The sequence below is a fragment of the Rattus rattus genome, chromosome 17 (assembly GCF_011064425.1).
Source record: "Rattus rattus isolate New Zealand chromosome 17, Rrattus_CSIRO_v1, whole genome shotgun sequence".
Lineage (NCBI taxonomy): Eukaryota > Metazoa > Chordata > Mammalia > Rodentia > Muridae > Rattus > Rattus rattus.
Window position 1 is genome coordinate 42,409,735 of NC_046170.1, and position 14,863 is coordinate 42,424,597.

At 53.0% G+C, this 14,863-nt stretch overlaps 1 protein-coding gene across 2 annotated transcripts in view; it reads left to right on the plus strand.

The window, feature by feature from the left end:
* The first annotated feature begins 468 nt into the window (after positions 1-468).
* Acsf3 (acyl-CoA synthetase family member 3) overlaps positions 469-14,863 on the plus strand; it is a 39,430-nt gene continuing 25,035 nt past the window's right edge. Inside the window, exons 1-5 of one of the 2 annotated variants that reach the window (XM_032887791.1) lie at positions 475-584; positions 5,048-5,737; positions 6,542-6,697; positions 8,666-8,820; positions 10,454-10,599. In XM_032887791.1, coding sequence (XP_032743682.1) covers positions 5,072-5,737; positions 6,542-6,697; positions 8,666-8,820; positions 10,454-10,599 — 1,123 coding nt within the window. In that variant the 5' untranslated portion in view covers positions 475-584; positions 5,048-5,071. Of the gene's footprint in view, positions 585-5,047; positions 5,738-6,541; positions 6,698-8,665; positions 8,821-10,453; positions 10,600-14,863 lie in introns of both variants that reach the window. The other variant, XM_032887792.1, reaches the window with a different exon arrangement.

The following is a 14,863-nucleotide window of genomic DNA, read 5'->3' on the forward strand; positions in this document are numbered from 1 at the left end:
TCTTCAGGGACCAAGGGAGCCCATTACATTCTGTTTTGGAGAAGATGGTCACCTCAGCTGTATGGTCCCTTTGACCGCGGGAGCTATCGAAAAGATCAAAGCTGAGGATATAGCTCCGAGTTGTTGCAGTGCGTGCCTGGCAAGAGGTAGAGGTAGGTCGTCCTTAGAACTGTGAGTTCAAAGTCGGCTTGGGCTACATGAGACTCTGTCTCAATAACAACAACAGTTAAATCAGACCCAATGCAAACAACCCACAGTACTTGTTCTGTCAAAACAATGGATCCAGAGGTGGGTAACAACTGTCAGGCACCTAAATGTCACTCTGTGGCAGTCCTCAGGACTTGTGAGACCAGATAAGATATGCGAATGAGCAGGAACGCTCGACTCCGGAACCCATTACTCAGGCTCTGCATGCGGGGACATATTAGACCGACGGACACTTTTCGCCTGCGGACATTTTTAGGTGTAGGACTTATTCCGGCCCGACCCACCCACCTGGCCGACCTCTCCCGTGCCCCACCCCTAGTGACCCTGTGCCTCACCCCAGGTGAGCGCGTAGCAGAGAACAAGAAGCGGGTGTCGAGGTGAGCTGGAGCTGGTCAGAGGGCTGTGGGAGCTGTTGGGCGGGTGTCTGTCATAGCGGGAGAGAAACTTCTGTAGGATAAACTCACGCCCTTTCCCCACCGGGGCTGAAGTCACATGAAGCCCCTCCCTGATTTGTTTGCACCGAGCACAGTGTGGGATGCAAGTTACCCGGGGTCCGAGCTCGGAAAGGTAGATGGGTCCTGAGAACAGACTATGGCGGCAAGGCAAGTGTGCCTGCAGGAAGGGCTGCTGGATTTGGAAGCTACCCCGTGAATTTCTCTAAAAGTGTGTTGATGCTCATCCCGGGAGGGAACTTGTCTGTGGCGGACCACTAAGACCTGTGAGAGCCTCCAGATACTGCTGTAGGAGCATGTCTAAGCCGTGGGCTGGCCCGCGAGGGAGTCCTAAAATCGGAAATGGCGCTGTGTTCTCAGGGCCAACGTGATCATTGTGAAACAGTTGTCCCTGCTGCCCTTGTCTTGAGACGGATGTACGGATGTAAACATACCTTTTTTGATGGTTTGGTATCCAAACTGGCCTTGAACATCTGATCCCTTTGCCTCCAGCATGCCCCATTTAGGTGGTCCAGAGGAACCGGGGCTTTCTGCATGCTAGACAGGCACTTACCAATACACCTCAGCCACCAGATGTTTCTTTTAAAATAGTTTATTATCTAGAATGGATATAGGTTTCGACATGCTACTTTTAACGTGTAGTTTTGTCATTTCCCAAACCACAGGTATCACATGACATTCTCTGGACATGAGGTGGGTCAGAAGACCATGCACAACCAAATGCCCTGAATAGACAGACAGACTTTGTTTTGCCCTAAAGAGCTGGCTCTGATTAGAAGAGCTGGGAGTGGGGCTGGAGAGATGGCTCAGTGGTTAAGAGCACCCGACTGCTCTTCCAGAGGTCCTGAGTTCAATTCCCAGCAACCACATGGTGGCTCACAACCATCTGTAAAGAGATCCGATGCCCTCTTCTGGTGTATCTGAAGACAGCTACAGTGTACTTACATATAATAAATGAATAAATAAATCTTAAAAAAAAAAAAAAAAAAAGAAGAGCTGGGAGTTAGCTTAGCACGGTCAGATGTTTAAGTGCTTGGGCCAGGATCATGGCTAAAGGCCAAAGCCGCTTTGGACACCTGGACAGGTCCCTTTTCCATATCTGGGAGAGCAAGACATGGTAGAACTTATAACAGTCGAAGGCGGTGTAGCATGAGGTGCCGCCCCAGCATGAGGACAGCTGCCCATACAGGATTCAGTGTGCTCCTACCCTCTACCACCCTCCCTGACCTGTCACCCCAGGGTCAATGTGACCTTCTCATGGGGGCCACTGTTCTTTCTAGTGTGGGTGTCTCCTCACAGAACAAGGGCCCTGTGGGGACTGTAACTGAGTCTGTTTCACAAGGAGCCTGTCTTGATACCTCCTGATGCTCAGTGTCTGTCCATGGCTACCAACCATCAGGACTCAGGACCCCAGAGGTCCTAAAGCTGCATCAGCAACTCTGCCTGTGGCCACCCTACTATGTTGCTTATGCCTGATGAGCCGTGATGACTACGGGGTATGGAGGTGTTATAAGGAGGCTCCCAGATAGATTGGCGGAGGCCAGCACCGTATTGCACATGCATTATTCGAGTGTCAGAGCGTGATCTACCTATGCGTTTTCAGAGGACCATTGGTTAGTGTCAGTTCATCCAATTACCACTTGTGCGAGCGAACTATATGCACAGCTTTTGTGTCCCTAAGGTCATAGTGTTAATGCAACAAGGGGGGAGGGGTTGCAAGTATTTGTGCTACTGCTAAGAGGGCTTCTCTCTCATGATTCAAACTCTCGGCCTCCCTAGGACTGGAGGCCTCCATCAGGATGGGTTTCCCATGGCCTTGTGTGTTGTTCCATGTGCCCTAGTCTCTGTAGGCAATTCCTCATCAGGAGCCTGGTCTTCAGGTTTCCTTTGCGCAGCTTCCTGATGCTGATGAGTTCCCACACCTGGGTGAGGGCAGCAGGCGCTACATCCCAGTGCTTAGCTCTTCAGAAGGAGAGCTGTGCCATTTTGGAGGCTGTGTGTAGCATTATGTTAGATGCTTCTGGTGTCTCTCACACGGTGGGTCTTCTGTGTGGGTTTCTTTATTTTCTGTTCCCTCGTGCAGGGAAGATAGATGGACGACAGATGTTTTATCCTTCCTGTTCATCCACTCTTCCCCAGAGCATCCTGAGACTTCTCACACTCTAACCCACGGGAACCTGGTCACAAGTCTACAACCCAGAAATACCACACAGCATGTTCTCTTTGAGTTTCTTGGCATCTCTGACTGTGAAACAAATAGAGAAGTTGTTGGTGTGAGAGCTAAAGCACCCTGATTTACTCCATGCTTGCTGACTTCTGGAAACCCATGTGGCTGTCAAGCTCTTGGCTTCTCTTGCCTATCCCTGCTGTCCCCTATATTTTTTGGTGTCTTTATAGAAGTAGAAATCCAGGGTGGGAACAGACAGGGACCTCTGAGCCCTGGTGGAACAGAGCTGAGATCAGCTGTGGGACCCTTACTGCTTCGTCTAGACCCCATGTGGTCTCCGGGGCCAGCGTGTTTGAGAGCTGGACCTGTGCAGAGCCAGTGTGCATAGAGCCTGCAAGCAACCGGGAGCTAACTTCTGCACAGAGAAGTGAGGTGGAGTTTTCCTGCTGTCTTGACCAGTGCGCCTGGATAGAGGCGAAAGCAGCCAATCCCAGAAAGAAGGCAGGCAGAGTCACTCCCAGAGATCTTGAGCGCAGAGCAAAATTTAGTACTCAGGCTGTTTGTTGATATAGGATTTGTTTTGTTATGTAAGGATTGAAAATAGTCTTGATAAGAGAATAAAGCTGTCCAGATGTGGTGGCACTCACCTTTAATCCCAGCTTAGTGAGACAGGCTGATCTCTGAGTTCAAGGCCAGCCTGGTCTACAGGGAGAGGGCCAGGAGAACCAGAACTACGGGACGAGACTCTGTCTCAAAACAAAGGGGCTTTTTAGTATGTATAGCAGGCAGGGGTGTGTTGGCTTGCCCCTGGCAAGCTAACACAAAAGAAAAGTTGGTACATGGCAGAGAGAACATGCTAGTGGAGACAGACCTCACAGGGGGGTTGTGACGTGTGGTAGTGCTTCGAGATGTAGAGGGAACTGAAGGGAGATGAGGGAGAGTATCGTCAGGCTTGCCTTTGCCCTTCTCCTGGACCTTCTTGGATAGTGCAAGGCTCCAGAGAATGTCAGCTGTTGTGTCTGTCAGCGAGCTGTAGACATGTGGTCTGAGGTGGTGGCAAGGTTCCCATCAGCAGGCATCTTTATTGGCTTCATATAAGTGATGTCTAGCATGTCAATATGTAGTGCCTTAGTGCCTCTCTAAGGGCAGGTAACAATGTCTTCAACCCACCATAACCTCTGCACTGACCACTGATCCGGCTCAGCTATGCCTGCCAAAGCAGGTGTGGCCTCTTGGCTCTTAACCGTGGTTGGGGAGGCTGCTCTAAGGTAAGCCACAAGTGATTAGTGGGTAGGTGTGGCAGAAGCCAGAGGACCTTCCTTAGTGGGGAGTGATGTGTTCTAACTGATGGAGATCAGACAGGGTGAGAGCTGCCAGACAGGCAGAAGGAACATGTGGCATGACGGTTATAAATCCAGAGCCAGGGACATTGCTAGCTAACAGCGAGAAACAGATCCAGAACATTGGGTGGCCTCTGGACCTGCTAGTGCCCTGTGCAGGGTCAGTGCGGAAGTGTGATGGCCCCGTCTGTATTGCTCTGGAATGGACCTCAGGGTCCCCAGATGAGGTCCCCAGAGCTGATGTCCAATGGAGCAGCTCCACAGGGATCAGCAGTGAGCTCCTCCCTCTCCTGAGCTCGCTTTCCTCTCCTTATATCATTACGACTTAGTAGTCGTGTTTAGGAAGACAAGCTGATGTGTGGCCTTGTGACCTTGCCTTCCTTAAGTTCTGCTGGGTTGCAGTTCCTGAGTCACTGCGCTTTGGGGCTGCTGAGAGAAGAGGCTCTGTGTTCTCCTGAGCAGGCCGCGCCTCAGATGTGACCTGAGAGGGGCAAGGCTGACTGCTGAGTCCCTGCAGTGTCCACTTAGACTAACCAGTGATTTTCCAGGCTCAGAATTACAAAATCCGTTATTCCCGGGTTTTTTTTTTTTTTTTTTTTAACCTTAAGTATATTTTATTTGGTTTTCCTTTTGTAAAGTTATTTGGGTGGTTTGTATGTTTTTGAACTCTTTAAAGAATCCGAGTAAAAGGCTTTGATACTAGACACTTTCTAAACAGTTTGTATCACTCACGGAGAGTGTTAGCCCCTCTGTCTAGGAGGTGCTGTGTTAAGCGTTTCCACAGCCTTCGGGGGTGTTTGGAGGGTGTGTTTTAAATGTTGCTATGGGTAAGGTTTGGGTGGCCAGCTGACGCTCACACTCTGCGCCCTCGTCCTCCCCAGCCCTGCCAGTGGTTTGTTGGTGTGATGTCACCCCACTTGACACTACCCTTCAGGCGTCTCATCTGGTCCTTGGCCTCCAGTCGACTGACTGCCAGAAGACACAGAGGACATAGCCTCCTGCACACTGCTCCAGAGGCCCGCACAGATGGGAGTGCCCCGGTGTTCATCCGTGCCCTGGCCTTTGGGGACAGGGTTGCCCTGATTGACAAACATGGCCATCACACTTACAGGGAACTGTATGACCGCAGCCTCTGTCTGGCCCAGGAGATCTGCAGCCTTCGAGGTTGTAAGGTTGGGGACCTGCAGGAAGAAAGGGTCTCCTTCCTGTGCTCCAATGACGTCTCCTATGTTATAGCACAGTGGGCCTCCTGGATGAGTGGCGGTGTTGCTGTCCCACTGTACTGGAAGCACCCTGAGGCCCAGCTGGAGTATTTTATCCAGGACTCACGGAGCTCTGTGGTGGTGGTTGGCCAGGAGTACTTGGAGCGGTTAAGTCCACTGGCTCAGAGGCTGGGAGTCCCTCTTCTGCCCCTCACGCCTGCTGTCTACCATGGAGCAGCAGAGAAACCCATAGAGCACCCAATTCAAGAGAGGGAGTGGCGTGACCGGGGTGCTATGATCTTCTACACCAGCGGGACCACAGGGAGGCCCAAGGGTGCACTGAGCACCCACCGTAACCTAGCCGCTGTGGTGAGTGCTGGCTGTGCTCCTGGGGCCTCTGTTTACTCCTCTCTCAGTATTCTGGCCTCATTTATGGTCATCACTGAGTGGAGCCCTGAGGTGGTTCCCGAGGTGGCCTGCTTGTTCGACAGTGTCATTCAGCTGTCATTGCCGCCCTGTAAATTCTGAAATGCTTGATGACAAGGAGTCGCAGATTCACGTGACCCATCAGCTTACAGTACGTGGTGGTGAGGTACACAAGAACGGGTTTGAGGGGATCACTAGTGTGTGGGCGGGTGTGTGATTAGTCCCTAAGGTCGGGACTTAATCAGAGCACCCTAGAAACAGGAGCCACTTCTGTCACCTCCAGCCTTGTGCATTAGCTTAGTACTCTTCCATGCCCAGAACCACCTTGGAAAACCCCTCGGCCAGTCTCAGACTCTGCTCACTTCCTAAAAGGCGTGTGTGTGTCCAGGGAAGCCTCCTCACAGCTCGAACAAAGCAGTGAAGTGTGAGGCAGCATACAGAGGAGGATGGAACTGAATGCCACCGGCTCCTTGGCACGTGGCGCAGGAAGTGTGGTTCCAGCCCTCAGGCACGCAGGGGTGCTGGGCCGTGTGCTTAAGAGACCATCTCTTACCCTAGTAGAGACACAGGCTGTGGTGGACGCTGGAGCCAGTATCATCACCTTGACAGCCCAGCGATCATGACTTCAGGAGCCACTAGAAGGAAGGAGCAAAGAGCCATCTCTGTTCTTCCTCCCCTGGTCGGGATCTAGCAGTGCCATCCCTGCATCCTCTCACTCCTGTTCATAGGCAGTGCTGTTCCCCACAGGTGACTGGGCTGGTCCACTCATGGGCGTGGACAAAAAACGATGTCATCCTTCACGTCCTCCCACTGCACCATGTCCACGGCGTGGTCAACAAGCTGCTCTGTCCACTCTGGGTGGGAGCCACCTGTGTGATGCTGCCGGAGTTCAGTGCTCAGCAGGTAAGTTTGGATCAGGAGGTCCTGGCAGGCCCAGTCAATCACTGTAGACTGGAGGGTTAAAACCCCACATAGTTGCTGGTCAGTGATAACACAGGCCTTTAATCCCAGCAGTCAGGAGGAAGAGGCAGGAAATCTCTGAATTTGAGGCCCGCCTGGTCCACAGAGCCAGTTCCAGGACAGCCAAAGCTACACAAAGAAACCCTGTTTTGAAAAACCAAAACCAACCAAGCAGACATTTATTTCCTTAGGTGTCTGGAGGGCAGAGTCTAAAGTGAGTTGGGCAGAGCCAAAGTCAAGGTATTGGAGGGTGACACCTGAAGGCTGCGTTGAGGTCCTTGCACCCTACTCTATGACTTCTAGAGGCTTCTGCTCCTGGGCCTGCGGCTGCTCCTCCCCAGTCAGTGCACCCAACTCTAGTAGTCACATGTCTCTTGGTTCTCTCATAATTGTTGTGCATGTTTAATCAGGGTCATTTCCCTGTGTAGACCCACGGCCTACTCACATCTGCAGCCTGTGAGCAGTATAGACCCACAGCCTACTCACTGAGCAGTAGCTGGCCCTCTGCACATCTCTGGCTCCTCTGCAAGAACCTTTGGAGCCACTGTGCTCGTCCCCTTTCCAGCAGGGATGTGGCATTGGCCATGGGGAGGGGACGTGGCAGCATGGCCGGCGTCCCTGAGTTGTGTGGCATCACCTGTATAGGGCAGTGTCACCGGAGCAGTGGCTCAAGGCTTACGTTGTTGGTGACTTCTACTCTGGGAACTAGAAGGAGCAGGGCTTTCACCTTTGTTCTCCCCATCTTTGTTCTGTCTCCTGAGACCTCTGTCTGTCACTGTAAGATACCGGAGCCTCTTGTCAGTGTCTGCAGGATGAAGTTTGGGAGTTTGAGGGTTGCATGAGGAATTGTCCTTTTGACATTCGTGAATTTTCAGTCCACGAGCCAGACTCCGTTCTCGCCTGAGATAACAACCCGAAGCTGTTCAGTCCTGTCCCGCAGACCTTACACTTCCTTGGCTTCTTTTCCTCCTGGATCTGCGCTTCCATCATCTGCCTGTCCCCGACCTGCCCCACCCAGCCTGGCTTCTTTCATGCTTTGTTCTGCCTGTAGTCTCCTCTCCTGCCAAGTCTGCTCCCTCGCACCTTGTGCATCCTCAGGTTTTCTGGCGGCTCCTCATGGGAGCCTGCGGTCCTCCACATTCTCATCCTTCTCATCTGAGCCCCTGACACAGTGCTGAATGCCTCTGTGCCCTGGTCTAATAACCCAGCACTGGCCTTCCAGGCTCTGCCCTCTCTGTTGTTTGACTCTGTGCTCTCAGAGGCCTGTGTTTCCTCTGTTGGCATCTGAGGTGAGGGCTCCTTGTTACAGCTCAGTGGCAGCTGACTCTGCACAGGCTACACTCCACATCCCGGTTTACCTTTTTCCAGTGCATGGCTGGAAAGATGGTGAGATCTGCCGTGCGTGCGTGCGTGTGTGGGGAGCAGGTCCACAACAATGTGGCTTGCTTACTTAGCATTGACCCTTGGATGCCACAGAGCAACAAATGGATACCAGATTTTCTTAAAGATATTCAAACCAAAACCTAACTGGTCAGAAACTTAAATGTTTTTATACTAAAGCTTATTGGAAGTTTGTTGTGGGATAAAATGCAAAGTTCACATGAGGCTTTTGGATAAGACAACGGACCTACCTCTTACTGCACTGAGCACCATCGAGATTCCTGAGGCTGCTCCATGGTCCCTGTGTGATTGCAGGTGAAGCTGGGGTTGCTTCTGGCTGCACTCGCTTCTGGATTGCTCCTCACAGGCCAGACACAGGTGTCCAGTGGTAATGTCTCAGAGGCACAGGAGCCCCTCTCACCCAGGAAACAGCGTCTGCCAGAACAGATCTGAAATAGAGGGAGGAGGCACCGTGTGGCTGGCGGCCATGCCGGCTTCTAATTGCTGAATGCTGCTTCCTGTCTCCTTTAGGTCTGGGAGAAGTTCTTGAGTTCGGAAGCTCCACAGATTAACGTGTTCATGGCGGTGCCCACAATCTACAGCAAACTGCTGGAATACTACGACAGGCATTTCACACAGTCTCATGTCCAGGATTTTGTGCGTGCAGTTTGTAAAGAAAGAATTAGGTGAGTGGAAAGAACGCACATTCCCTCCTGTGACGCTTGGCGGTCAGCAGGCACAACTCAGTCTTAGTGTCTGCTCAGCTCTCTCCCGTTAAATGATGGCTCTGTGCATCTGGCAGCCTCCGCATGCGTCTGTATTCTGTCTTCTGCCTGGATCCTCTCTTCTGTGTCATCTGCAGCCATGTGTCTGTCTACCCTGGTATCTCTGTCTTCTTCTCTGCCTGTGGAAGGCTGAGAGCAGAGCCAGCCTCTTAACTGCTTCTCTCTAACTTCCTCTCTGAGGCCTCCTCGCACTCTGCCCCTGCTGCTCACTGTCCTCGCGCCTCCTCCCCCAACTTCTGGACAGGCCCCCTCTCCTCACAGCCATAAGCTGAGGCCTGGGGCTAGTCAGTGTCGTGAAGTTTGCCCTTCTCCTTCATTTCTTTCCTTACTATGCTGAAATGTGATTTGCTAAGCAGAGGTGATCGCACTGTGGTTGACTGGATCGGCATGCGTGGACCAGACCTACATTTTCAGCAGATGCAGTAGGGCGCCTCTCTTCTGCCAGAGGAACAGGGATGTAACCCGTGGGAAGGGGACTGAAGCTGGGACAACTTTGATTTAAAGCTCCTGTGCAGTGTAGCCACAGTTCCTGCCCCACATCTGGCCAGCAGGGCCTTGCCTCCCCAGAGACTTCTGGATGGTCTGAGACAAAGGTGACAGCTTTACACTTTTGTTCTGCCTGGCGTTCTTGTGAGCCCGTCCATAAGGACCTGAGGGAACCAGAGGCCTGTTCTGATGGCACAGCTGCTGGCTGCCTCTGTGGGGCCCACCCAGGCCTGTCTGTCATCTGAAGCACCCCGGGAGCCAGTGCTTCGGAGCCAGAGCCAGGGAAGGGTCAGTAGACAGAACCACAGGCACAGCCACTGTCCTTGAAGTACAGAATCCTCAGCAGAGGAGGTGAGACTTCCGGGGCTCTTGTTAGCCACACACTCTGGAGAAGAGTGGAGTTGGTTCCCACCTCAATTTAGAAGACACACGAAGGACCCTCCTTTCTGCGGTGGCATGCCATGGGGTTGTAGCTGAGAGCAGCGTGGGGACTCTTAAACTTTGCCCCGCTGTCATTGCCATTATCACCTCCGGTTCCCAGTCCCCTTGCGTGTCCTCCAGCCTCGCAGCTCGCTTGTACAGCGTCTGCTCCTGCAGGTGTTGCGGCCTTTCCTCTGTGACATAGGCAGCCTTGTGACCTTCACCCTGCCGTGATCTCCATGGTTCAGGTGAGCAGTATCGTAATTATTTATTGAGCCACCAGAGATGCTGCTTTAGCCCTCATCCCTTTGAAGACCTGCTTACATTTGCATAAACACACTGGGAAGTCTTAGCCAGGTGACAGTGGAACACGCCTTTAATGCCAGCACCGGGGAGGCAGAGGCTGGTAGATGTGAGTTTAGGGTCAGCCTGGTCCTTATAGTAAATTCCAGGACAGCCAGAAACCCTGTCTTGAAATCCCCACCCCACACCAAAGCCCCAGTGTAGCCTAACTCTCTTATCGTAAGTGTAAGATACAGAGGTGGAAGAGAAATGTTCTGTGCGCTGTGCTGTGTGCATGTGAGCTGCCCATCTGAGCTAAGGAAGCCCCTGTGGTTGTGCTGTCTAGGCTGATGGTATCGGGCTCAGCTGCTCTGCCTGTCCCTCTGTTGGAGAAGTGGAAGAGCGCCACGGGCCACACACTCCTGGAGCGCTACGGTATGACAGAGATCGGCATGGCCTTGTCCAACCCCCTGACGGAGGCTCGTGTGCCAGGTACCAGCCGCCCCTCCACTGTTTCTCTTCCATTTCCCAGTGCCCAGAGCGTGGCTCCTGGTCCACCTGCACTTAGATGAGAAGGACTTGGAGGATACCGCCCTCTGCAGCAGACTACAGGGCCGGGAGCACCTTCTCAGGTGCAGCCATCCTCTGCCCCTGTCCCCTTTCTCCCAAGGAGTGGATAGCAGGGTGCTTCGTTCAAGCTTGAGTGAGTGGCAGTGCTGCCCTTGGAGAGAGCCCAACCTCAGGGCAAAGCCCCCTTGCCCGCTGTACCTTCTCCACCGTTAGGCAGAAGCTACTGTCCTGAATTCCCATCCCGGGCTTCGCTTTTCCCTGCTGTGAATTCATGTGTCAGTGTGCGTCAGTGTGCACAGTGTGACCGGTACAGCTCACTCTCTGCTCAGTGACCAAAATATCCCTATGTCCCTCCTGGGAACCTGGCAGTCACTGAAAAGCATCCAGCTCCTGTCTTGTCCTGAGCTGTGATAGAGTTTTGAATGTCTGAACAGGTTTTCTGTGAGTGTGGACCTATATCACAGTGATATGCCCTTGAGCATGGCCTTATATGTCAGTCAGTCAGTCAGTTAGTTAGTTAGTTAACTCTTCCCGTGTGACTTCTGCTCTCAGTGTTTTTCATGTTATTTCCACCCTGGACCCTGTCAGTTCCTGCACCGTCCTTCCCAAAGGCAGCCTGGCTCTTCTTCCTTTGCCTTCCTGTGCGGATCAAGGTGATGCTGCACCCTAGTGTTTAAGAGAAGGCTGAGGACTGGGCAGAGGTCTCTGGCCAGTCAGGAAATGGCAGAGGTCCAGAGACAAAGCAGGCAGGGCTGTGCCAAGTCAGAGGCAGAAGCGGGAGAGGAGGTGGCGGGTACCCAGACAGCGGGCTTTCCTGTGGGAACTGGCTCATGGAGTGCAGGCTGTGCTTCTTCTGAAAAGGCAGTGCATGACTAGGAATTATGTGGGTGTCAAGCCCTGGATGCCACTGTCAGCACCCTGGCCAGCCAGCCAACCTCGTGCATACCACAATCATCACATGCCAGCACCGTGTCTGCACCACTTTCCACCGTGGCCACAGCAGCCTGGCAGAAATAAAATGGAAGGTGGATCCCAGACTAAGGGAGCCATCTTGGATCTCTCCCTTCTTTCCTGTGATCCTTCTTGTTGACTGTGACCACCCTGGCTAGGAAGTTGCTCTTCTGCTGAGTCCTTGAGTTTCTAGAATTAGGAACTGATAAGAACTTAAACACAGTGATTTTTTAGCCCACAAATGCCAAGTCCAGCTACAAACTGGAGCTGCAGCATAGCTGGGTCCCTGAGTGGAAAGGCCTGGCAGCAGGAGGCTTGGTCACCTCTTTCCCTGGGAGTATCATGGAGTGTATTCTGTGAGCGAGTAGAGTGTGTGTGCAAACAATCCCACAGCAGAGGTTTGTGGGCGTCTTCTCACGTGGCCCCTGGTGCTAGACCACTTTACCCATCGCAGACCAGGGACAGAGCTGCCCAGGGTCAGTCCACTTGGGACCAGACTGAGGAGCAGCCCTTCTTATGGACTTATAAACTGTGGGAGCCAGAAGGCTATAGTGACAGCCAATGCAAGAGGGACAGTGGAGCCAGGCCAGGGAGGAGCAGCCAGGCCAGGGAGGAGCAGCCAGGCCAGGGAGAGCAGCCAGGCCAGGGAGAGCAAACAGCACTCTGAGTGCGGGTGCTCACATGTGGCCATGGGGACCATTACACAAGGCCACAGGGACTCTCTATGGGGCCTTGGGGACTACTTGCTATGGGCAGTCACTCATGCAAGGCCATGGCATCCATTCTCATGAGGTCATGGGGACCATTACACAAGGCCACAGGGACTCTCTATGGGGCCTTGGGGACTACTTGCTATGGGCAGTCACTCATGCAAGGCCATGGCGTCCATTCTCATGAGGTCATAGGGGCCATTTGTGTGAGCTATTTGGGGCCATTCTCACTAAGCTATAAGGATGATCTATCTATGGCCATGGGGGACCATCCATAGGAGGTATACAGGACCCATTTCTTACCCAATGAAAGGACCCTGATGTCGCTGGCGGCCCTGCCTTTGCTGGCTTCTGTTGACTGCGGAGTTCTGAATTACTGCCTGTGTCTCTCACTTTGGCCCATAGACTGGGCTTGGGATGCTGGGAACCGCTCTTCTCTGGACCAGCACGACAGGGCTCTGGGCCTTATCATCGGGTTCACGTGAAGGACCCAGGCACGCATAGATGCAGGCTGTGTCCCTTACACCCTCAGATATGGAGGCCAAAGGCCAACTGTCTAGGAAGAGCTGACACCATTCTCAAGAGCAGCCAGCTGTTAGAAAAATGGCTCTGCCATCCGCTCCAGCCTCCGAGGGTCCTGTTCCTGTGGTGTTGGCTTCAGATGGATCCTGGATCCTCTGTGGTGCTCCGGTGCTGTGTGTGTGACAGTGCAGGGAAGGGAACACCACACCTGCTTACCAAGGGTGGCTCTGGGCCAGGCAGGCTCAGCTCCACTCACTGGCTTCTCCTTTTGTCCCAAGACCTAAAAGCCACCCCCTAGCCTGATGACCCTCAGCTCAGGTGCAGCTTGGAGCTCAGGGGGCTCATAAGGCCTTAGAATAGGAATTCAGCAGGCATGAGAACTGAGCGTTCCTCCCTCTGAGGGAAAGTGGCAGTCCTGTCTACATCTGCAGTACTGTGATGAAGGTCGCTGGTGAAGTTAGCTGTCCTGTCGGCTGAGGGCACGCTTGTGCAGTGTGAGTCTGGTGAAGACCTCAAGATGTCTTCTAACTCATGTCAGAGGGTGACAGGCCAATTGATGGTAATCCCTGGGCTGGCCATGCACACAGACGGGGGTGAGGTCTGTAGGCATGAACGGGCTAGACCCCCAGACAGCCTCTGACTGGAACATGGCAGGCTAGGCACTACTGGTTGAAGTTCGTCTTAACAGTCAGATTTCTGGGAGTCAGGCCCTTGTCCTGTCAGCAGATCTTAGCAGTCATGATGGCTGAGGAAAGCATGGTGGTCTAGAGGACAGGAGCTCCTTCAGAACTGCGGAGGGATTTCATGAGCTGGAGAACATGGTCCTAGTGTCACCTGAAAGGCTGTGTGAGCGTGTAAGCATGTACCAGATGACAAGGGAGTCTATGAGATGATGGGACAGAGAGGAAATGACCCCACCATGGCGCTGAAGACACCCTCGTCTATAGCCCTGGCCACTAGGAAGATACCGAAGGCTGCAGTCTATGTGGTCTTTCCACTGGGAGGGCTTGGTGATGTGTGGAGAGGCAACACAGTCTCCTGGGTCCTCACTGCACTGAGCTGTGCACCGTGACGTTAATTATGCAAAACGTGGTCACCCTGACTTTTTGTTGTTGTTTTTGTTTTTAAGGTTTTTGTTGTTGTTGTTGTTCTCCTCATTCTGCGCAACAGCCCTGGCTGTCCTGGAACCTGCTTTGTAGACCAGGCTGGCCTTGAACTCAGAGATCTGCCTTTGTCTACCTCCCAAGTACTGGGATTAAAGTCATGCAACACCATACCCAGCCAGGTCATTCTCAGTTTTAAAGTCTTAGAATCCAAAAGACAGAGCTGCTTAGCTGTCTGACTGGAGTGGGGTGGCTCACTTCACTTCTACATACCTGGAGTCAAAAAAATCCTTAGGCAGCGTCCCCATCGATGTGCCTCCTGATCCTCTGCAGTGGGACCTCAGCCATGGAGGGTCACATGCCTCATCTAAAACAGGGACCGAGCAAACAGCTCAGCAGGCGCCCGAACCCCAGACACTGAGTATGTGGGAGGCTGTTAGACTCCTTTTACTGCATGGTTAAAGGCCTGAAGTCGTAGGTGAGTCCTCCGGAGAAGGTGTGTTTGGACATTGTCCTCGTGCTGGATCTGGTGACCTTTCTGCTCTCCACCCTGTTCCTGCTGTGCTTGTTGGCACCAAGGCATGAACTCAGGGCCCCAAGTCAGCAGCAGAGTGAAACTTCAACCCAGGGCACTGTCCAGGACCATGGGGACCTCCTGGACATATGCCCAGCGACTGGGCTGTCTCAGCTTTGCAGGAGGAAGTGTGATTCCAGAGAGGCAGCCCAGTATACAGAGTAAAGCATAGGTGCCTAAGCAGAAACCCCTCCCCCTTCCAGATTAGTCCTTGCTGGGATGCACTTGTGTCTGCTTTAGTCAGTCCCTGCACACATCTGTCCCTCATGTACATCTCCCTGGGTCACCAGGCAGGAGGAGTGAAGAACCCACATGGCAATGGCAAG